Source organism: Bos indicus, chromosome 23, assembly GCF_029378745.1.
Source record: "Bos indicus isolate NIAB-ARS_2022 breed Sahiwal x Tharparkar chromosome 23, NIAB-ARS_B.indTharparkar_mat_pri_1.0, whole genome shotgun sequence".
In the NCBI taxonomy this organism is placed as follows: domain Eukaryota; kingdom Metazoa; phylum Chordata; class Mammalia; order Artiodactyla; family Bovidae; genus Bos; species Bos indicus.
The window spans coordinates 11,305,808-11,331,090 of NC_091782.1; the positions used below are offsets into that span (position 1 = coordinate 11,305,808).

The 25,283-nt window shown below is 37.5% G+C and overlaps 1 protein-coding gene and 1 pseudogene across 6 annotated transcripts in view; one reads left to right on the forward strand and one right to left on the reverse strand.

The window, feature by feature from the left end:
* The window catches only part of SRPK1 (SRSF protein kinase 1), an 85,276-nt gene that overhangs the window by 29,338 nt on the left and 30,655 nt on the right, over window positions 1-25,283 (reverse strand). For 5 of the 6 annotated variants that reach the window (XM_070777425.1, XM_070777423.1, XM_070777421.1 and 2 more), the window contains 9 exons: window positions 20,642-20,760; window positions 19,714-19,822; window positions 18,720-18,807; window positions 17,568-17,655; window positions 5,996-6,102; window positions 4,860-5,025; window positions 1,923-1,948; window positions 1,280-1,493; window positions 479-898 (listed from right to left, as the gene is read on the reverse strand). In XM_070777425.1, the coding sequence (XP_070633526.1) occupies window positions 479-898; window positions 1,280-1,493; window positions 1,923-1,948; window positions 4,860-5,025; window positions 5,996-6,102; window positions 17,568-17,655; window positions 18,720-18,807; window positions 19,714-19,822; window positions 20,642-20,760 (1,337 nt within the window). Of the gene's footprint in view, window positions 1-478; window positions 899-1,279; window positions 1,494-1,922; window positions 1,949-4,859; window positions 5,026-5,995; window positions 6,103-17,567; window positions 17,656-18,719; window positions 18,808-19,713; window positions 19,823-20,641; window positions 20,802-25,283 lie in introns of those variants that run through there. The other variant, XM_070777424.1, reaches the window with a different exon arrangement.
* On the forward strand, window positions 13,162-14,793 carry LOC109577155 (transcription factor E2F5 pseudogene; annotated as a pseudogene).

The following is a 25,283-nucleotide window of genomic DNA, read 5'->3' on the forward strand; positions in this document are numbered from 1 at the left end:
CATCTATACACTGAAGGTAACTCGGATACCTGCTGTAAAGCTGTATTTATGACAACAAAGGTATACTTTTATTTTAGAAACTCATGAAAAATTTTTTTCTATGTGGTAATTAAAAAAAAATTGTACAGTTGATTTACAACATATTAGTTTCAGTATACAACACAGCAACTCACCATTTTTATAGATTACATTCCATTTAAAGTCACCACAAATAATGCTGTATTTCCCTGGACTGTAAAATATATCCCTTAGCCTGTCTATTTTATTATACATAGTAGCTTGTTCTTCTCAGTCCCCACCTCCATCTTTCCTTCCCCTTCTCTCTCTTCTCATTTGTATGTATACCTGCAAGTCAATTTCTGTTTTGCTCATTTATTTTTTGGGTTCCACATGTAAGTGATAACACATTATTTGTCTTTGTCTGACGTATTAGAAATTCATGAATATCTTATGGAGGAAAGGAGTAATGGGAAACTACCTTTGTTGTCTAGTGGTCCATTATGTTCTTGCTCTTGTTCATCTTCACAGGGTATCTCTGCCCGAATGCTTTCTTGAAGTTGGCTGATGTCCTGTTCACTGAATGATTGGTCTACGTTTGATGAAGACTGGCACATCATGGTATCGGACACCTCAGAGGTTACAGGTGTACAAGAGTCTGTTTCTTGAGATGTGCTGCTGTCTCCATTTTGGGAACTTAGTAAACTAGGTTCCTGCTTCAAATTTTGGATATCACAGTCATTAGCATTACGTAGATCCTCTTTAAGCCTCAATGTTTCTTTATTACTGTTCTCAGTAAAATTAATGATTTCAATTACTCCATTGCAATTAATTTCTGCTGCACCACCCTCTATACCACGTCCTGTAAGTGTCTGATCCTGGTGAATGGTACTTGACTCTTCTAAGGAACAAACAGACAAAAAGGATGCACATGTATGCGTATGCATGAAAGCAAAAAAAAAAATCTCTCCATAAGATTAGAACATTTTCCAGAACTTATACAGAGTGACATAAAAACATGATTGCACATCAAAAGCCTACTCATGGAAGGACAAAGATCTTCTAATTCTTACCCAATTGCTAAAAAAGGTCTATGTTGCATTTCCTGAGAAAACTTAGAAATTACATTTGAATATTACCTCCCTAACATTTATGACAAGTTCTATATTCTTACTGTGTAAGGACACCCCCAGAGATGCTGTGTACGCATGAAACCACTACATTATATAACAATGATAAATTAAAGTTTGCTATAAAGTAATTTGTGATGCTCTATTTATACCAAGTTTTTCTTGGGTCATTTTATTAGGTGGGTTCTCTTTCAAAGGTCTTTCAACAGGCCTCTCTGATTCTTCTTGCTGGTTTGGTCTTTTTTGCCCGGGGCCCGACTCTTTCTCCATTTCCTCAATCTCCTGCATTCGCTTCTCTAGTAATTCTGCCTGGCGCTTCTGCTTCTTCTTCAATTTCTTCTTCTTATTCTTTGACATTTTGTCAGCCTGGGCGGAGATTACAAACAGATAAAGCCTTCAGGTGGCTAATCCATTACCCCTAGTTGGAGATAACTATTAATTTTAATTACTTCCTGATTAAATTCCACTATTTCCCTAACACAACACTTAAGTTTTTCATTAACCAAAAAAATGCAGATACTCTTATGAAACCAAATTAAAACAAAATACACAACAAATCTTGGTCCTCAGAACAGTCTGTGGGGCTGGTTCACGCTCAAACATGCTCAAATTTATGGAGGCCTCACCAGTACAAACTTGCTGAAGACACACAGGAATTTACTGGAGAAAATTACAGAAGCGCAGGAACATTTTTTCTTTGTTTTCTAAACTCTAAATAAACTGTGATCCATAAGAGAAGAACCCCTGCCCATTGCCCATAGATCAGAATTAAATGTAGAAACACCTTATACTTACTGGTTTAGGTTGGGGTGCGGTACTGACTGAAAAGAAAAGAAAACCAAGTCAGAATCTTGGCATTCAGCAGGCAATATAAACTAAGACACCCTATCAGAATGAAGTCTTTTTTGTACAGTGTGTTAAGCAACTGTTAGAAACAACATTAAAAAAAATAATAACATTTAAAGAACAATGCATAGAAAAGGTGACCCATTAAAATAAATTTAAATAAACTCTTCTCCAAATAGCATCAGTACATGCAAAGAACCAAGTGCCCGTTTCTGATTTATACTATTGTTTAGTCACTGTCCTGTTTGACTCTTTTGTGACCCCATGGACTGCAGCCCACCAGTCTCCTCTGTCTGTGGGATTTCCCATGCAAAAATATTGGGGTGGGTTGCCATTTCCTTCTCTGGTGGATCTTCCCGACCCAGAGAATGAACCTGCCTCTCCTTCACTGGCAAGCGGATTCTTCACCACTGATTCACAGGATAGCCCAATTCACACTATTAATGTTGCTAAAATCCCCTTCCCATGTAGCGCTTAGAATGGAATATGATAGGCAACAACCATCTCATCTCTTTACCTAAGGCTAGTTCCTCTTGGCACTTGTCAGTTTTAAAAGGAAAGTGGTATCAACAGTTATGGTAATTTATTACATAGTATGTTATAGATATTAATTTAGTTTAGCTGGAAGGTAGACTCTTCAGTCCTCCTTAAAAAAAAATTTTTTTTTAATTGTGGTAAAATAAACTCATAAATATGGAAAACTCAGCAGTGGCCACAGGACTGGAAAAGGTCAGTTTTCATTCCAATCCCAAAGAAAGGCAATGCCAAAGAATGCTCAAACTACCACACAATTGCACTCATCTCACATGCTAGTAAAGTAATGATCAAGATTCTCCAAGCCAGGCTTTAGCAATACGTGAACTGCGAACTTTCAGATGTTCAAGCTGGTTTTAGAAAAGGCAGAGGAACCAGAGATCAAATGGTCAACATCCAATGGATCATGGAAAAAGCAAGAGAGTTCCAGAAAAATATCTATTTCTGCTTTATTAACTATGCCAAAGCCTTTGACTGTGTGGATCACAATAAACTGTGGAAAATTTTGAAAGAGATGGGAATACCAGACCATCTGACCTGCCTCTTGAGAAACCTATATGCAGGTCAGGAAGCAACAGTTAGAACTGGACATGGAACAACAGACTGGTTCCGAACAGGAAAAGGAGTACGTCAAGGCTGTATATTGTCACCCTGCTTATTTAACTTATATGCAGAGTACATCATGAGAAACGCTGGGCTAGAAGAAGCACAAGCTGGAATCAAGATTGCAGGGAGAAATCTCAATAACCTCAGATATGCAGATGACACCACCCTTATGGCAGAAAGTAAAGACGAACTAAAAAGCTTCTTGATGAAAGTGAAAGAGGAGAGTGAAAAAGTTGGCTTAAAGCTCAACATTCAGAAAACTAAGATCATGGCATCCCGTCCCATCACTTCATGGGAAATAGATGGGGAAACAGTGGAAACAGTGTCAGACTTTATTTTTGGGGGCTCCAAAATCACTGCAGATGGTGACTGCAGCCATGAAATTAAAAAACGCTTACTCCTTGGAAGGAAAGTTATGACCAACCTAGATAGCATATTGAAAAGCAGAGACATTACTTTGCCAACAAAGATCCGTCTAGTCAAGGCTATGGTTTTTCCAGTGGTCATGTATGGATGTGAGAGTTGGACTGTGAAGAAGGCTGAGCGCCGAAGAATTGATGCTTTTGAACTGTGGTGTTGGAGAAGACTCTTGAGAGTCCCCCGGACTGCAAGGAGATCCAACCAGTCCATCCTAAAGGAGATCAGTCCTGGGTATTCACTGGAGGGACTGATGCTGAAGCTGAAACTCCAATACTTTGGCCACCTCATGCGAAGACCTGACTCATTGGAAAAGACCCTGATGCTGGGAGGGATGGGGGGCAGGAGGACAAGGGGACGACAGAGGATGAGATGGCTGGATGGCATTACCGACTCGATGCACATGAGTTCGAGTAAACTCCGGGAATTGGTGATGGACAGGGAGGCCTGGTGTGCTGTGATTCATGGGGTTGCAAAGAGTCGGACATGACTGAGCGACTGAACTGAATTGAAATTCAAAAAATTTCCCTTTTAACCATTGTAATGCATACAGTTCAGCAGTGTTCATTTCACATAGTTGCACAACATTTCTAGAACTTTTTCATTTTGTAAAAATGAAAACTCTATGCCCACTGAACAGCTGCCCCTTGCCCCTGTGGAGGTATTCTTTTTTTTAAGGGATGTGTACAGACAATTGATACTTCACCTTGAGGATCAAGAGAGTTCCTCAAATATAATTAAATTATTAAAATTAAAATCTGTACCACGAACAGAAAAAAAATATCAATCGTAATCATAGTAGCCACCATTTATTTTATACATAATACTGTGTGGCATACTACTAATTGCTTCATGTGAAATTTAATCCCAATAAGTTATGCATGAGGAAAAATGCAGTCAAATCCCTTGCCCAAGGTCATTAACCAATGAAGCAAGGATTCGAAACAGGTATGTCCACTCCAGTGCTCAAACCCATACTTTTAACAGCAATGCTATCATGTCCCTGCACAAGGATCACTGATTCACATAGGTCAGCATATATGAACATCAAAAAAAAAGAACATCAAATCACAAGAGAAAACATTTTAACATGAATCAGCTTTTATAATACACAACATATTTGAACCTAAAAGGCATAGTATTCTTCCCCTATGGAAATAATACTCAGCATAAAAAAGTCTTTTGAAGGCCGGAACTATTTTTTACTTAAGTACTTACTGTACCTTACTCTTAAGTGAATTAGTGGTGCTTTACTTAACTGCCAGGTAACAGAATAAAAACAGGAACTTTTAACTTCTAATGAAAACCAAGTCCCCAAAGAAAATATACCTGCAGATCCGGAAGGTGGAGGAGCTCCAGAGCGCTGCCATTCTGTTGCTTCTGCAGCCAGCCTCCGGATGTATTGTTCATTCACTGACAACAGGATGTTTTCTGGTTTAATGTCAGTGTGGATGATACGGCACTTGGTGTGTAAATAATCCAGACCCTGTAACACCTGAATGGGAACAGAACAGCAGACTTGCAAACACTGAATACAAGTCTTCCTGGAGAAGAAAAAAGCTACAATACAACACTGTGAAAAATAAATATATAAAAATGATATGGTAGTTTCCTACAGAGAAGAAAGCTTTTTCTTTTTTTTTAAAGAACTTCCCCAGAAAGATTAATTTTAAACTATAAACAAAGGAAAGAGTTTATTTGCAATGAAATGTTCTTTCAAGTTTTACAGAGTTAATTCTATTTGAAGATATTCTTTAAGTACATTATAGAGACTGAGAATAAATGGTTGACATGTCCTTTAACTACTGAAATGTAGGTGACGATGAAAGAGATTTAAGTATGTTGAAATTTAAATTTCCTTATTGAAGAACTGAGGTCTTGTGCTTCCCAGTTTGGCGCTCTGTCCAACAAAACACATTAGTTAAACAAACTGTTTGCCACTGAAGTATTACTACTTTCCTGATGATAAAACTCCTTTACTGTATATTGAAAGCTGTTTATGAGAAAATGCTCATGAATAATGTGAAGAGCGGGACGTAATTTGACAAAGTATTCTTTATCAATATACAATCCGTTTTTGCAACCAGAACTTCTAGATAACGGTCCAAAATTCTAAAATCAGGCATTAAACACAGCTCTCCATCTAATAATTAATACGGAAGATGAACCTGGGGGAAATGGTTGTGCTAAAACATTTAAAAACAAATGCAATAAACCAATAAACCCTAGAGGCTGAATAAACAATTTCAGCAATTTAAGAAACTTAGTTTTAGAAGTAAAAATTCTATTGGAAATAGGAAACTCCAGACACTTTAAGAAACTAAAAAAATTACCACATGCAAACTATTATGTATAAAATAAATAAGCCACAAGGATATATTTTACAACACAGGGAATATAGCAAATATTTTATAACTATAAATGGAGTACAACCTTGAAAAAATAGAAAATAGTAGGATACATACTTGCTGAATAATTTTTTTGACACAAGGCAGAGGAAGCCCTTGATAATTGGACTTGATGATCCACTTGAGTAGATGATGTCCCAGAACTTCAAATACCATGCAGATATCTAGGAGTTTGTTAAGGAGGAAAACGGAGACAGAAGAAAAGGGCAAGACAAGCTGTGCTCCACCCCAAGGAAATTATTATTGTATTCTTTCAGTATAAAAAGTTACAGCACTTTACCTGAAAAAAAATCTAGCTGTCAATATTATGAAATTTCAAAGGTTAATGTTTTGTCACCAAAAATACCCAAAATATGGAAAACTTGGGGGGGGAGCTGGTTTATCAGTAAAACTATGCATCTAAACAGTGATTAAAATAAGAGTGAAATATGTACATAAAGCTAGTGAGAGCACTAGGCTTAAGGTGTTGATCAGCTTCTTCCCTAATGTCAGAACTAATGTCCAGGGTAACAACTCCAACTCTCCTAGTATCAGAGCAAGGAAAAATAAATTCTGCTTTAGCTACAGAAAACAATATACCAGAACAACCTAAAAAATGTAAATGTCAGCATTTTTAAAGAACAAGAAGCTGACTTGCTTTATCCTCTGCAGTGCACAAACCTGACCTTGGTGCCACCGCCACGTGTGCTGTGTGAGCACCCAGAATCCCACTGCATGACAGGAATACTCTGCGGACCTGTAGTGCTAGGGCCAGGGCACTGCGGGGATTTTAGTAGGAAGATGTTGTATTTTCGACAGAAGTTTCTATATAAGTTGGAAAGTCAAGACATTTGTATGTAATAATGATCCAGTGTTTTAAAATAGACTTCTATTTTAAATAAGCTTCTCCACTAAAGGAAAACCTGGACTCCTTAAAAAGGCCCAATCCAGGGCCTTTTGGCAACCTGGAATACCTTGCTGTGCCTACAGTAAGGGAACACATCGAGAGAAAATAAAAACCAGCTTGAAGAAACCACGGGCCGAAGTTGAGAACATTTTGCAGAGTGAAGTTATGAATTAGCTTAAACTAAAAACAAAATGAATCCAAACAAGATACTAAAATAAGGGTGTGTTCAAAATGTCTTCTTTAGAGAAAAAGTCAATTAATAAATATATAAAGTATGACAGAAATAAAAGTTGCCATTTTACAATCACTACAGTAATAACTGAACTGTTTCAGGTAAGAATCAATGAATACTAAAACTATTGATAAAGTCTGCTGGGAGAAAGAATTCTCATGGAGTTACCCTATGACCCCACAGACTGCTTACTAATTATAAAAGGAAAAAGGTACTTTTAAACAGGGAAATCCAGAAGACTCTGCCTTAACCAAGTGATCAAACATATTATCACCAATGATAAACACAAATTCACATCATGTACCCTCTGATGTAATACAATGAGAAAGAATGTAGTATCAGATCAGATCAGATCAGATCAGTTGCTCAGTAGTGTCCAACTCTTTGAGACCCCATGAATCGCAGCACACCAGGCCTCCCTGTCCATCATCAACTCACGGAGTTCACTCAGACTCACGTCCATCGAGTCAGTGATGCCATCCAGCCATCTCATCTTCTGTCATCCTCTTCTTCTCCTGCCCCCAATCCCTCCCAGCATCAGAGTCTTTTCCAATGAGTCAACTCTTCGCATGAAGTGGCCAAAGTACTGGAGTTTCAGCTTTAGCATCTTTCCTTCCAAAGAAATCCCAGGGCCGATCTCCTTCAGAATGGACTGGTTGGATCTTCTTGCAGTCCAAGGGACTCTCAAGAGTCTTCTCCAACACCACAGTTCAAAAGCATCAATTCTTTGGCGCTCAGGCTTCTTCACAGTCCAACTCTCACAATCATACATGAACACAGGAAAAACCATAGCCTTGACTAGATGGACCTTTGTTGGCAAAGTAATGTCTCTGCTTTTGAATATGCTATCTAGGTTGGTTATAACTTTCCTGACAAGGAGTAAGCATCTTTTAATTTCATGGCTGCAGTCACCATCTGCAGTGATTTTGGAGCCCCCAAAAATAAAGTCTGACACTGTTTCCACTGTTTCCCCATCTATTTCCCATGAAGTGATGGGACGGGATGCCATGATCTTAGTTTTCTGAATGTTGAGCTTTAAGCCAACTTTTTCACTCTCCACTTTCACTTTCATCAACAGGCTTTTTAGTTCCTCTTCACTTTCTGCCATAAGGATGGTGTCATCTGCATATCTGAGGTTATTGAGATTTCTCCCTGCAATCTTGATTCCAGCTTGTGCTTCTTCCAGTCCAGCATTTCTCATGATGTACTCTGCATATAAGTTAAATAAACAGGGTGACAATATACAGCCTTGACGTACTCCTTTTCCTACTTGGAACCAGTCTGTTCTTCCATGTCCAGTTCTAACTGTTGCTTCCTGACCTGCATACAGATTTCTCAAGAGGCAGGTCAGGTGATCTGGTATTCCCATCTCTTTCAGGATTTTCCACAGTTTATTGTGATCCACACAGTCAAAGGCTTTGGCATAGTCAATAAAGCAGAAATAGATGCTTTTCTGGAACTCTCTTGCTTTTTCCATTATCCAGTGGATGTTGGCAATTTGATCTCTGGTTCCTCTGCCTTTTCTAAAACCAGCTTGAACATCTGGAAGTTCACGGTTCATGTATTGCTGAAGCTTGGCTTGGAGAATTTTGAGCATTACTTTACTAGCGTGTGAGATGAGTGCAATGGTGCGGTAGTTTGAGCATTCTTTGGCATTGCCTTTCTTTGGAATTGGAATGAACACTGACCTTTTCCACTCCTGTGGCCACTGCTGAGTTTTCCAAATTTGCTGGCATATTGAGTGCAGCACTTTCACAGCATCAGCTTTCAGAATTTGGAATAGCTCAACTGGAATTCCATCACCTCCACTAGCTTTGTTCGTAGTGATGCTTTCTAAGGCCCACTTGACTTCACATTCCAGGATATACCTGACAAAAATGATTAATGAATTTAATCATGAGCAAACAATCAGGCAAATCCAAATTAAGGAACAATACAACTGGCCTGGCTTCTTTGAGGTCAGTAGGGGGTGATGGTGGTGAATGCATGAAAGAAACTGTTCTCAATTAAAGATTTAAAAATGGACATGTTCAGTTCAGTTTAGTTGCTCAATTGTGTCTGACTCTTTGCGACCCCATGATCCGCGAACGCCAGGCCTCCCTGTCCATCATCAACTCCCAGAGTTTACCCAAACTTGTGTCTTTTGACTACCTTAGAAAATACAATCAAAATTATAGTGAGATATCATTTCAAACTCACCAGAATGACTAAATTAAAAAGATTAGGGTTTCTCTGGTGGCTCAGTGGTAAAGAATGTGCCTGCCAATGCAGGAGACATGAGCTCAGTCCCTGGTCGAGGAAGATCCCACATGCTGTGGAGCAACTGAGCCCGAGTGTCACAACTATTTAGCCTGTACTCTGCAGCCTGGGAACCACAACTGCTGAAGCCTGCATGCCCCAGAACCTGTTCTCTGCAATAAGAGGCCACTGCAGTGAGAAGCCTGGACACTGCAACAAAGAGGAGCCCCTGCTTGCCACCAGCTACACAAACACCTGTGTAGCAAAGAAGATCCAGCAGAGTGAAAAACATGATTAAATGTAGGGGAGGATATGGAGCAACTGGAGCTCCCATGCTGCACTAACAAAAGTGTAAAATGGTACAACTGCTTTGGAAAACTGGTCAGTAATTTCTTAAGAGTTAAACGTGTCTAGGAAGTTCTTTAGTCAAGATAGAGTAACAGGAACTGGGTTTACCCTCTTGCTTTAAGCGACAACAACAAAATCAAGCAAAATACATAAAACAACAGATTTAACGACCTTGGATATCAGGCAAAGAAGACAGTGATGTCTGACAGATTACTGTCTTCTTACTGTCTTGAGACTTTTCAGGCAAACCCCTTGAGTTAAACAGATGGAACTAGTCTTGGGAGATCAAGGCAGCAGCTATGGTTCACAGAACAAGGTACTAGAGAGGAGAGAGCTGTAGAGAAAGAGAGCCCTGAAGATCTGCAATGCGGTCCGCCTCACACATTCAGCAGAGCGGTAAATCAGCACAGGCATATGAGGAAACTACTGGGGGGGAGCCATCTGAAAGGACTCGAGGGAACAGTGCCCAGCATCCCCACAGGGCTCCAGCCAGGAGGACTAGGCAACTTCAGTTACAGGTGAGAAATAAACCCACACATACGTGATCAATTAACTTACAATAAAGGAGCCAAGAATATACAATGGGGACAGTAACTTCAATAAGTCATGCTGGGAAAACTGAACAGCCACCTGAAAAAGGATGAAACTAGATCATTATCTTATACTATATCCCAAAATCAACTCAAAATGTATTAAAGACCTGAACATAAGACCTGAAACAATAAAACTGTTAAAAGAATACACAGGTGGTAAGCTCCTTAACATTGGTCTTGGCGATGATATTTTGGATCTGACACCAAAAACAAAGTCAACAAAAGCAAAAATGAACAAGAACTATTTCAAACTAAAAATCTTCTGCAGAAAAAAAGGAAACAAAATGAAAATGAATAGGCCACCTATGGAATGGGAAAAATACTTAAAATCAAAGATCTGACAAGGAGTAAATAAAAAATATAAAAAAACTCCTATGACTCAACAGGGGGAAAAGATCTCAGTCTGATTAAAACAAGAATCTGAACACATTTTTCCAGAGAAGACATACAGATGGCCAACAGGTACATGAAAAAGAGTTTGACATCACTAATCACCAGGGAAATGCAAAACAAACAGCAAGACACAGAAGCAACCTAAGTGTCCACTGATGGATGACTATAAAGAAAATGTGGTCTACATAGACAATGGAATATTATTCAGCCATAAGATGGAAACCCTGCCATTTGTGACAACATGGATGGACCCTGAGGTTGTTATGCCAAATGAAATAAGACGACTGTATGATCTCACTTATATGTGGAATCTAAAACCAAAATAAGACAAACGCAGACACAGTAAACAGACCAGTGGTTGCCAAAGGTGGGAGGTGGGGGAAATGGGTCATGGTGGTCAGAAGGTACAAACTTCTGGTTCTAAGATGAGTAAGTACTGAGTATGTAAGGTATAGGATGGTGACTGTACTTAATAATATTGTATATTTGAGAGTTGCTAAGAGTTCTCAACACAAGAAAAACATGTAACTGTGTGGTGATGGCTGTTAACTTACTATGGTAATCATTTTGCAATGTATACATCTATTAAATCATTATGCTGTATACAAAAAACTAATACAATGTTGTATATCAATTATGAACAGAAAGTGAAAGTCACTCAGTCTTGTCAGCTCCGAAACCCCATGGACCATAGCCCACGAGGTTCCTCTGTCCATGGGATTTTCCAGGCAAGAAACTGGAGTGGGTAGCCATTCCCTTCTCCCGACCCAAGGATCGAACCCAGGTCTCCTACATCTCGGGCAGATTCTTTACCATATAAGCCACCAGGAAAGTCAATTAAAAAAAAAAAAAAAAAACCTGGAAAAATTCATAGTTATGGGGCATTTGGCAGAATATTTAGGAAAACCTTGCCTCAGTGGAAGGAATGATTAGTCCTCAGTTCAGTTCAGTTGCTCAGTCGTGTCCGACTCTCTGCGACCCCATGAATCACAGCATGCCAGGCCTCCCTGACCATCACCAACTCCCGGAGTTCACTCAAACTCATGTCCATCAAGTCGGTGACACCATCTAGCCATCTCATCCTCTGTCGTCCCCTCTTCCTCCTGCCCCCAATCCCTCCCAGCATCAGAGTCTTTTCCAATGAGTCAACTCTGCATGAGGTGGCCAAAGTACTGGAGTTTCAGCTTTAGCATCAAATGATGATTAGTCCTAGCCATCTAACAAATCATAAAGGTAAAATCTGAAAAGGATCAAACTGTTTCCTGGCAATAATTGCATTGCAGAACAAAGCTCAAGATTTAAAGGAACACAAAATATCCAACAGCCAACAAGGTAAAAATCACAATGTCTCAATGAAAGACTACCAGGCAACAAAGATGCAGGAAATTGTATCTGAAAATTAGAATTATCAATAATTTAAAACTGACCCAGAACTGGCCCACTTGTTAGAATTAGCAGACAAGGAAATTAACAGTCATAGTCATTCCATATGTTGAAGAGATACAAAAGATTTTAAAAAAGAGAGAGACCCAGAGAAGAGGTGGTGTATACATATTAATATAAAAACAATGAAACCTTGCCATCTGTGAAATAGATGAACCTAAAGGGTATGCTTCTAAGTGAAATAAGTGAGACAGACAAACACTGTACAATTTCACTTAATAATGTGGAATATCAAAGACAAAAACAAATAAACAAACACCAGAAAACAGAGTTATAGATACAGAGAACAAACAGGTGGTTGCCAGAGGGAGGATGGTTGGAGGAGGGGAAAAAAAAAAAGGTGAGACCGATTAGGAACACACTTTCAGTTGCAAAATAAGTGAGTCATGGGTGTGAAATGTACAGTGTGGAGAACATAGTCAACTTTTAACATCTCTATGATAATATAACCTTAGTAGACTTATCACAGTGTGTGTGATAATTATCAAATTATATTTCAATAAAACTGGAAGAAAAAGAGAGACCCAAACTGAACTTCTGAGATGAAAAGCAGCAAGTGAGAGATGAAAAATACCGTGGATGGGATAAATGGCAGATCAGGCACTGCAGAATGAGATTAGTAAACTCAAAAAAGTACAGCAATAGAAACTATCCAAAATGAAACACATAAAGAAAAAGTAATTCAAACAAACCCACAGACCCACAAGAGTAAGCTGTAAAGGCAACTTCCAAGTGACACAAAAAAAGGGAGGGGAGGAAGAGAATGAAGGTACTTGCTCTTTGCAGAGGATTGACAGATCATACAAGTGACGGCCGTAACCAACCCAGTAGCAAACTGTGTGCTGTGCTTCAATTCTGTCCATTTCCCACTAAAAGGAATTAGGGCTTTGCAGATAAATGGCTGACCCCAGGTCTGGGATAGTAAATATACAAAATGAGCCTGCAACATTTTGATGTGCCAAATAATAAAGGAACTGTTAAAAACTTTATGTGACTCTTGACTTAAGTTAAGAATTAAAAAAAGAGCCCTCGTCCCGCCCTTGGCGGGCAGCGACGGCCGCGGCCGCCTGGGGTCCGGCCAGGCAGGTGGCGGAGCGCGGGGACAGGATGGCGGCGGCCGAGCCCGCGAGCTGCGCGCCGCCCGGGGCCGGCAGTAGCCGGCACGAGAAGAGCCTGGGGCTGCTCACCGCCAAGTTCGCGTCGCTGCTGCAGGAGGCCAAGGACGGCGTTCTGGACCTCAAGGCGGCTGCAGATACTTTGGCTGTGAGGCAAAAAAGAAGAATTTATGATATCACCAATGTCTTGGAAGGAATTGACTTAATTGAAAAAAAGTCAAAAAACAGTATACAATGGAAAGGTGTAGGTGCTGGCTGTAATACTAAAGAAGTCATAGATAGATTAAAATATCTCAAAGCTGAAATTGAAGATCTAGAACTGAAGGAAAGAGAACTTGATCAGCAGAAGTTGTGGCTACAGCAAAGCATCAAAAATGTGATGGACGACTCCATTAATAATAGATTTTCCTATGTAACTCATGAAGACATCTGTAATTGTTTTAATGGTGATACACTTTTGGCCATTCAAGCACCTTCTGGTACACAACTGGAGGTACCTATTCCAGAAATGGGTCAGAATGGACAAAAGAAATATCAGATCAATCTAAAGAGTCATTCAGGACCTATCCACGTGCTGCTTATAAATAAAGAGTCCAGCTCATCTAAGCCCGTGGTTTTCCCGGTGCCCCCCTCAGACGACCTCGTGCAGCCTCCCTCTGAGCCTCCTACCCCAGTGCCTCCACACAAGCCCAGCTCAGCCGTCCAGAGCCTGCCTGAGCCACCTGTCTCTGAACGAAGCCAGCCTCTCCAGCACACGCCAGCCACAGACTTGTCTTCAGCAGGATCTATTAGTGGAGATATCATTGATGAGTTAATGTCTTCTGATGTGTTTCCGCTCTTACGGCTTTCTCCGACCCCAGCAGATGACTACAACTTTAATTTAGATGATAATGAAGGCGTTTGTGATCTGTTTGATGTTCAGATACTAAATTATTAGATTCCATGGAAACTTGGGACTGTTATCTACCTCTAACTGTGTAACATTTTAGACTTCTTAATAACCTAAGTATTTAAAATAATGAATGTAACACCTTTTTAGTTCACTGATTCTGAAATGTTCTTCCCTAATACTTTATTTTTGCTTCACAAAACTTCAACCATAAAAACAAAGGATTCTGACTGTTTCAGGAGAAAAAATGATTTCATATCCACCAACCCTCCACACCCTCAAGTAATTACTTTCTGAAATTTCAACTTTTCTTCCCATTCTGAACCCTTCTGTTTTCTTCCCCTTATATGAGAAGAAAGTTAAAGTAGACTTCAGGTCATGCGAAACAAGAAAGTTGGCCAAGGGCTCATCACTTGTTCTGTCTTCCACTTGTACTGCCACAAGACTGTCCATGTTCCTTTGTGTCCTCCAATCCAGACATTCACTGCCACTTATAACATGAAGGGTGTAAACTAGGATATATTAACTGTTTCAGTGAACAGAGTTTGTGAAGTGCCTTCTGTTTTAGCACTTTAAGTTTATCACATTTTGTTGACTTCTGACATTCCACTTTCCTAGGTTATAGGAAAGATCTGTTTATGTAGTTTGTTTTTAAAATGTGCCAATGCCTGTACATTAACAAGATTTTTTAAATAAAATTGTATAAAAGATAAAAAAAAAAAAAAAGAATTAAAAAAAGAAAAAGAGACATCTAGAGACACTGAAACACTGACTACATAAAGGGACTAAGAAACTGGTCCCCAATTTTTTTAGGAATAATAACTATGTTGGGGTTATATTTTAAGAGTCTCTGTCTTTTGGAAATACTTTCTAAAATAATTATGGATGAAATAATATATTTAAGACTGGTCACAAAATTATCAGGAGATACAGACAAAACAACATTGGTTATGAGTTGATAAATTTGAGAATGGGTAATGGATCTCTGAGGATTCAAACTATTCTATTTCTGTATATACGAAATATACCAAAATAAGATATTTTAGAATGCAGATTGCTTAAACAAACAAACCAGAAAAGAGAATTTTAAGTTCCTAGCTTTATTATCGGAGAAGGCAATGGCACCCCACTCCAGTACTCCTGCCAGGAAAATCCCATGGATGGAGGAGCCTGGTGGGCTGCAGTCCACGGGGTCGCTGAGGGTCGGACACGACTGAGCGACTTCACTTTCACTTTTCACTTTGATGCATTGGAGAAGGAAATGGCAAGCCACTCCAGTGTTCTTGCCTGGAGAATCCCAGGGACGGGGGAGCCTGGTGGGCTGCCGTCTATGGGGTCGCACAGAGTCGGACACGACTGAAGTGACTTAGCAGCAGCAGCTTTATTATTAACTTTCCTTTGAGAGAAGCATTACAATTTAACAACAGTGTTGTTTTAATTTGCAAATAGTGATATAAAAATGATCAAACATTTAATAGCTTAAAAACAAAAGAACTGGGTGAAACAGCAAAAGGATATGTGAAAAAAAAATTTTGTGGGAGATGGTGTAAAGAAAAAAGGCTGAAAATTAATTAAGAGCCACACTTAGAGTGTCTTATGAACAAGAAGAGCTAGCAAAAGAGGTAAAATACACACCAGAAAAAAAAAAGTACCCTAAAACATAGGTCACATAGGTGGCCAAAAAATGACACTGACCCATGTTAATATTATGTAAAGATCAGCTGTTACTTCTTAATCACTCTTCTCCCCTCACCACCCATGGAAGTAGAACGAATGCATTTATACTGAAGTCTATGACTAACTTCTAGTTCAGAGTCCTTGTGATACTTCAAAATGAGAAAGGACAGTGCTCCAGAGAAAAAGCAGTATACCCAGATACAAAGAAAATCACAGATATGTGGCTCCATACAGTTATACCTATGTTGTGAAAAGAGATGAGAGGCAGGAGAATGACATAATTCATTAAACCTTAACTCAGTGCTCTGCATTTTATCCTTTTCAACCTCTAGACGCAGCAAATAATGCCTTAACTGAGACAGTTGGGAGACAAGTAGGAGGAAGGGCAGAGAGAAATGGCTAAGGATAAAGGGAGAAATTAGTAAAATAGGAACTCAGTGGACAGAAACTACAGAGAAACCATACGGTGATGTTTAGAAAACATCTTAGAACTTGAAATTCAAAATCTATTAAGATACTTCAATAATTTAAAAAAACAAAAACAAAAACAAAACTCTTCTTGCTTAGGGTCAAAAAAAGGTACTCTGCATTACTAAGGAGATTATACCGACTTTTTCTACAGTTTTACTATAATGTTCCCAAATTAAGAGAGAAATTTGGCACAATGACAAACATTACAAGGTCAAGTAATAGGGAAACAGAATCCAACAGCCATCACAATATCCTATATGGTTTATTTCTTGGTTTGCCTCCCTAATTCTTTGAAAAAATGTGTGCGCACACACACACACAGTAAGTCACCTATGAAATGACCACAAGACATAAAACGATGATTCATATGGCATGATTCTTGTATCTGTATTCCTTAGAGATGGGAGGCAGAGGGCTATGATTTATACTTCTCCAAGGAAATAACTGAAAACTAACTTCAGAATGACAGATAAAATCCTCATGGTATCACTTGTTCTCTCTCCTATCTTATGCTTTCTCCATGTGTTTTAGTTCAAATCTCTTAAACCACAGTCCACATGATACTACAGAGCCCTACGTAGCCCATTTCCTTTAACAAATCACTGGCTACAGTGTGTGTTAAGAGAAGCTAGACATGCAGGGAAAGTAGAATGACTCATGAAATCTTTCCTTACACATTTTTAAACACTTTTAAAAACAGTTTTAGACTCTCCAATCCAAGTGAAATTCATCTTTTATTCTGAAAAATTTGCTAGGCCTTTACAACCATAGCTGTTGCAACAATCTTTCAATCAGCTCTTTGCATGTCACACTGATATTAACTTATGGGGGCAGCGGGGGGAACAGCTAACATTCCTTCCAACTTTAAAATTCTAAAATTTCAGATCAAAACATAAAACTAGTAGTTTTTTTCATTACGACAGAATATGAACAATTACATTTAGATTTTAAGCATAATCTACACATACAGCCTCTTAAATACTGAGATAATAAAGTGCACTGAATTCTTATTTAACCTACTATTTCTCAATAATTCACTAAAATCTGTGTTAATTGATAAAATAGAAACTTTACTTAGTATTAGTACTACAAGTCTTTTTTTTTTAAAGTTTCTTTTGACTTCAGTTTTAATTTGCCTGAAAAAAGGAAAAAGTGTAAAGCAATAGCTTTAAAAAACACACCATACAAAAGATAGACATGATTCACAATGTGTTCAAAAGTTTACAATAAAATAAAAACATTTTGATTATAGTTTGAGAAAAGAGACCAATGCAAATCTCATTCCTTTCTTTGAAATAAAGTTATTTCATGATTTGTTTTCAAAATAGGTTCTAAAAAGGATACGTGTTCCATTAACTCCTGATATTTTAAAGTCATCTAGTAGTTGAACAACCATTTCTCTATTTGGATCATTAGGATCTGAATTACGAACCTGTAATAGGGAAGACAATATTTAAAAAAAGGGAAAGCACAGAAATAAACCAAATGGTGAGGGAGGGGATACCAGCAGCATATGTAACAATGGATTACTTCAGAAAAGAGCTTATACAAATCTGTAAGACAAACATAAAATTTTAATAGCTCAAAGAACTTAATAAAAACAGTTCACAAAAGAAAATACAATCAACAAAGATTGTATTATATAGTTACTGTTCTAATTATAACATTTTGCTACTTACTCCCAAATTAACTGCTAGTTACCAGGCCAGGAAGAATTCAGGAGCTTTTGCATGATGCAAATCAACCATAGCACTAACCATACTGCTTATTCAGCCTTCATTTTTTTCACAGAAAAACCTCTCAGGGAAGGAAGCAGTACCCTGATTTACTTTGGGTCATGAGCTCATCTTGTTACAGACTAGCACATTGAAAGTACTTTCCTGAAGCTCTCTTGGTCTAGCATCCTTGCTTTTCTGAATGAAAAATCTAAGGCTCAGAGGAAATAAAAAGACGAGTTGAGGATATATTCAGATAGAGCCAGTCCTAAAAACTCATGTCTTCTCACTTAGGATTCAAGCTTCTTCTACCTCACTGACATTTCCGAATTTTTAAGAAAACTGAAAATAAGTTTTTGAAAATATTTACCTAAGTTTCCAAGTAACATAAGGGACTTAATAACTACAGTGCTTATTTTTATATTAAATATTTTTAAAGACTTTAAAACAAAACAGAAGTTATATATTTATTCACACTTCTTTTATTTTAACCATGACAGGAAAGAAAACCTGGCACATAAAACATGCTCAATAAATATTTTTATTTGCAAGGTTTTTTTTCAGTGTGCATGTACAGGGAGAGTTGCCATCACAGCATATTCTACCAGTTCCCTACCAAATACACAGAATGTGTAAATACTGTCTTCTTCTACCTCTGTAAGGATACTGGAACTTTACAGTAAAACTTAGCCATATCAAAAAGTATGTATTTGGTATGTCTTAACTTGAATAAAACTTTATTTATTTATAACGTAGCTCACATATACAATCTAATACTTACTGATTTCAGCAACCGGATTTCATCAAGTGCAGTTTCAGTATAATGTTCAGCACTTTTAACTACTTTCATTGCCACGAACTTCTTTCCCCTAAGAAACAAATACAGGCAATTAAGACTAAATGTCTTACCTTTCAGTTTCGCTAAGATTTAACCATAACTGGGAGACAGTGATAGAATGTATATTGATTTCATGTTTCCCTGGTATTCAAACACAAAGAACTATTTCTGTGGGATCATCTGCACCTGTTAATAGCACTAACTGGCCATATTGAACTTATAAGAAGAAGAAAATCTGTTCCTAGATAATGTCAATCATCAAAACATTTTCTCTGAGTTAAAATCCACTTTCTGAATGCTCCATGAACCCATGTAAAACCATGAAATGGAGATAAGTAAGGGGGGAAACTTCACCAAATCAGAAGTATTCTGTATACTTATATAGTAAAACCTAAAAGGTTAAAAGCTATAATATTATACTTTCCTCTAAGAAGCCAGAAGAAATACTTGGGTGAAAAACTGATAAAAATAGTGCATAGATAGCAATTGCTGTCTCATCAAAGATAGAAGATACACTTTAAGGTAAACATCCAATGTTAACTGCCTGTGATTTTTATGTAGAGGTTTTAGACTGTATGGCTGAGCAAATCTGTTATAGAAACAAAACACAAGAAAATAATTTCACACAGGTTGGTCTAGGATACCATCTAAAAATTTAGCTCTATTCCAGTGGGAAAAACTATGAACTAATACACTATACTTTCTTTGAGTATCTGTAATGTTTTGAATTTGGGAGTTTCAAGAGCTTTACTGATAATAATTCAATCTTGTGTCTCCTCTAAGGTGCTGCTTCACCAGAGGAAAGTCATTTGCCCAAGAATATAAAGATTATCAACTATAAGATTTTTATTAAGAAATCAGTCTAGAGCTAGACTAAAAGTGGAAAATTAAACACAAACATTTAGGAACCACCTAATCCTCTTGTACTAAAACTTACTGAATATCCCATGATAGCCACACAGTTGAAAAGTGTCCCCAGCCCAACTTTCGGATCACATGATATCTCCCATTGAACAGATCTCCAATTTTCACAAGATGGTAACCTCCTGGAAGAAACAACAGAGGGAAAGAATCACTTACTTAGGAAAAAAAAATCTCACATTTTCCAACATTTATACATCTTCAGCAAATAAAAATGGTTTCTTTTAATACAATCAATTCAACAAAAGAAAATTTTAAATCAAGTCAGCAACACAGTATTATTGAGCTCATGTTAACTTGAAAAAAAAAAATTACTTTTCCAAAACACAGCACAACGAAACAAACCAGAAGACCAGAAAAGGCTGATAACAGTGGCAGGAATCAAAGGATTTAAACACCTATCTCTGCCTGCTGAGAAGAACCAAGTTCTCCTCAATGGTAAGATACATTCTGTTACAAGATTCAATCCTACCCAAGAATCCTGGAATGTTTTGTAAAAGAAACAAAATACATCAGGCAATCTTATGCCATGGTTTTTAAGTATCCGTAATTCTAATACAATGTAGCTTAGCAATCATCACTTTGAGAAAAGAGTAGAGAAAATGTGTTTTTCAAAAGTCTACATACCAAATCTTATCACTGTTCACTTCTGGATGATAGCATTATAGATAACTTTTGTTTTCTTTTTGTTTAATATATTTCTGAAATTTTCTAAGGAAAATATGCACTATCATTTTTTAAGGAAAAAGAGAGTAGATACATTTAACTTAAACTAAGCTTTAATTAAGTCAAACTAAAAGGAAATACTAATTCCTATACTTAGAGAAAAGGATGCAATAAGCAGAAAGCATTAACACCATTTATGCTGATAGATCAAATATTCAAATGAAAGAGTGTACACATGAATTATATCTTACTTGATATCTCCTCACAGAAAACCTTACCTTTGCAGTAATCATTGGGATCTTCCTGCTCATCATCATCAGATCCCAGGATCTCCTCTTCTTGCTCGGGCGGGTCACTTTCAGAGTGCGGAGCAGAGCCTCGGGGCTGAGTTTCAGATCTAAGAAATAATACAAACATGTTCATTCCATGTGAGCAGAAGAAAACAGGACCCATGAACAGATAACACAAACGGAATGTTACGCAGTGGCAGCCTAGGAAAACATTACCTATCACTTTACCTCGTGTTAGGAAAAGCCTAGTTTTAAAAAGTCAGTACATGATTAAATAAAATCTGGAAAATATATAAAAGTACAACGGGGAAAAATTACTTGAATCTCAATACTCAAAACTGCTGGTAAAACTAGATCTTCCTCCAGTAATTTGCTGTTGTTTTTATTAAAAAACATACTTTATAAACAAATTTGTATCCTGCTTTTCCTATTATATTGTTAACGTTCCCCCTCATTCCTATACCATCTCTTAAATCTACTTCCTTTAGTGGTATCACTATCTACTCTGGTACATTCTGTCAGTACTAAAAATTAAAGCTGTTGAGTATTTTTAGACAATTTTTATTCTGCATTTAGAATTATTCCCCTAAACTACCAGATAAAGATAGAAACATTTTCCCTGTTTATAAAAATAACAGGTTAAATATAGGAAATTTGAAAAATAATTATTTTGTTCTAAAACATCTCTATTTTGAACATATTAACACTTTGGATTATTTCTTCCCAATCTGTGCCCACAAATGTTTTTTATATAGTATGACTTTTCTGAAAGAGCTGTAATGAATTACATCTCCAGTCACACATGGGCTCCGAGTATTCAAGTATTACTAAATTTCAAAAACTTGGTTTATTTGACAGGTTAAAATGTTATCTTATAATGTACTAAACACTTAAAACTGATTCCTTTCTCTACATGCCATCAATTACTTATATTAAAACTTTTAAGCACTGAGTAAGTAAGTAGTTCAGGAGGCAGAAAGACTTGGGTTTGCATTCAGGCTCTGACACTTAAAAGCTGCCTGCTTCATGAAGCTTTGAGCAAAAGTAGTAGTGTCCACATCACTCTTTTCAGCAGTTGCAGGAAAAGGAATTTTAATTCCCATTTCCCAGTATTTTATTTGCATTTTCAAACCTTTTTCATCAGATTGTTTTTTTTTCCAAAAGATTCAACAGAAAAAAATTGAATAGCAAAATTAATGGGCTGCTGAGACATAACTACATTGGCAAGCATGACTAGATTTGAATTTTCAGTGGCCATTCCAACCTGCCTCACTCTTGGTACTTTCTGTCCCTCAGAGGATACAAAAGTAGTTACAAAACTGCATGATTCAATTCTTAGTGAAAGCATGTCTTTGGGCAACTTACCTGGCCTACTTTCCTAAGTGGGAATGAGTCTGAATGAACATTTCCAAATTTATTAAGACAGGTTTCTAAAACAAATTCTCTGATTTCAAACTTGTTGTCTTACAATTTTTATTTTAAGAACTATAATTGAAAAATTTTTGAAAAGCAGTGAAATATTGAGTTGTGAAAAACGGACATGCAATTCCCACTTTTTTCTCTTGAATGTTCCTTTTCTACAGACTCTTGTATTGTTTCAATGATGTACTGCCTTCTTTCATCTTTAGGATAGGATTTATAGTCTCTAAGTTTCCTTTAGATCCTTGTATTATCTTGGCTTTCTCAAACCACCCATGTTTTACTAAGCCATGCTTTTACACACGATGTCAATCAATGAACATCAGACAACTCAATAAAAGCCTCTGCCAGAAAAAGACAAAAACCCAAAAAAGAAAGAAAATTTGAGAAAACAGAGACAGTTACTATTAGACAGTGAGGAAAAGATGATAACATGATTAAAGAGTTCAATATCACTGTAACTTTGATTGATGGTTGTTATAATAGTATAAAATTTCTGAAGAAATATTACAGAAAGAATTTCAGCTTATTAACACTTGAAACTAAAAACCAGTCTTCCTAGGACAAAAAGGGAGAGTTCTAAAATAGTTTCAGTCTGTGCTTTAAAACTTTTCATACCTATCAATATTTCATGTCACAAGTATATGCTATTTATATTTAGAAGAAAAACCATTGTTATCAGTAGTTTAAAGCTCTCAAAGCATACAAAATTTAACCCAGTACATCTACAAAATCTCCAATATAAACTGAAATGAACAACAGATCAAAATTTAATAGCAGTATGCTTCCAAAGAAGTCAAATAATCTATAACCCAATTAAAACACCAGTAATATTAGAAATAGGAATATACTTGGCTGTGGTATAGAACAGAATCAAGGCAAAAATTTGGGAAGAAAGCTGAAAGCAGTGGAAAAGCTTGACAGTTTTGCTCTCCTTATAGTTCCAAGCTTGTTCTGACACGAAGTCTGGAGTGTGAATCAAGAGGTAAATAAAAGCCAAGTTAGAATGTTTTCTCTGATTTCGAAGGATCCTTTCAACTCAAGATTCCATTGGTATAATCATCACCAATCACTCAATAGCAAAACCAAAGCACTAAATAAAAATTTACTGAGTCTTTTGTAGTCAAATACTATATATTCATAATCATCATAAAGAATATGCTATTTATGAATGTTCACTTACACATTTCATGAATTCATATATTCAAATTAGCCACACAAACTCCACACTTCTACATTTTCTAAAGAATAAATGATGAAGAAATTCCTGTAGTTTAAAACAAAAAGTAAAACCAAAGAAACTGTTAAGTCCATTCTGACTCACTAAATTGGTCTATAACCTACTAGTGGGTTGCATTTGAAAACAATTTCCTGGAAGTTACTTTAACTTCTTTGTGTGTGTGTTAGTAGCTCAGTTGTGTCCGACTCTTTGTGACCCCATGGATTGTAGCCCACCAGGCTCCTTCGTCCACAGGATTCTCCAGGCAAGAGTACTGGAGTGGGTTGCCATTTCCTTCTCCAGGGGATCTTCCCAACCCAGGGATCGAACCTGGGTCTCCCACATTGCAGGCAAATTCTTTACCATCTGAGCTACCAAAGATACAATTCACATGTCATAAGTTCACCAATCTAAAGTGTACACTTCACTAGTTAAAGTATATTCAGAGTTGTGTAATCTCATTACAATTTAAATTTAGGACATTTTTATCCCCCTCCCTCCAAAAAAAGCCCCAACCCATCAACAGCTACTCACTATTACACTCTTCCCCCAGACTCTGGAAAACACTGGTCTACTTTATGTGTCTATGAATTTGCCTATTCTGTGTATTTCAGATATAGAAAACCACATACTATGTGGCCTTTGTGACTATTTTCACTTAACATGTTTTCAAGGTTTATCCATGCCATAGGGTGTTATCAGTACTTCATTACTTTTTATGGCTGAATAATATTCCATTATATAGATAGGCCAGACTGTAATTTACCCATTAATCAGTTGATGGACATCTCTACTGTTTCTATTATTTAGCTATTATGAATCTTGCTGCTATGAATGCTCCAGAAGAAGCATATGCAATTGTGTTCACAGCAGCACTGTCTGAAATAAGGAAAAGCAGAAAACAACTAAATGTCCATCAAGAGGAGAGACAGGTAAGTTATAGTATTTTGATAAAATATATCCAACAGTAAAAACGAAGATCATGGCATCCGGTCCCATCACTTCATGGGAAATAATGGGGAAACAGTGGAAACAGTGTCAGACTTTATTTTTGGGGGCTCCAAAATCACTGCAGATGGTGACTGCAGCCATGAAATTAAAAGACGCTTACTCCTTGGAAGGAAAGTTATGACCAACTTTAGATAGCATATTCAAAAGCAGAGACATTACTTTGCCCACAAAGGTCCGTCTAGTCAAGGCTACGGTTTTTCCTGTGGTCATGTATGGATGTGAGAGTTGGACTGTGAAGAAGGCTGAGTGCGGAAGAATTGATGCTTTTGAACGGTGGTCCTGGAGAAGACTCTTGAGAGTCCCTTGGACTGCAAGGAGATCCAACCAGTCCATTCTGAAGGAGATCAGCCCTGGGTGTTCTTTGGAAGGAATGATGCTAAAGCTGAAACTCCAGTACTTTGGCCACCTCATGTGAAGAGTTGACTCACTGGAAAAGACTCTGATGCTGGGAGGGATTGGGGGCAGGAGGAGAAGGGGACGACAGAGGATGAGATGGCTGGATGGCATCACTAGCTCGATGGACGTGAGTCTGAGTGAACTCCGGGAGTTGGTGATGGACAGGGAGGCCTGGTGTACTGCAATTCATGGGGTCGCAAAGAGTTGGACACTACTGAGCGACTGAACTGAACTGAGCTGAAAAATGAAGAAGTTACATCCATCAGTATGAATGAATTGCACAAACGTAAGATGGAGTGCAAATAGCAAGCTGTAGAATATATACAACGTATCCCACCTTCAGAGTTTAAAAACATACAAAACAGCCAATGTGTAGTTAAAATATAAATAACTGCACAACTGCAACTAGTCAGTAAATAATTGCTGGAGCTCTGACACACAGTATGGTCATTATAGACAATAAAACTATATTACAAACATCAAAATTTCTAAGAGGCTAGATCTTAACTGCTCCTACCACTGGAAGAAATAATAAGATATAACAGATGTTAGTTAACACTACAATGTCAATCACAATGTGATATA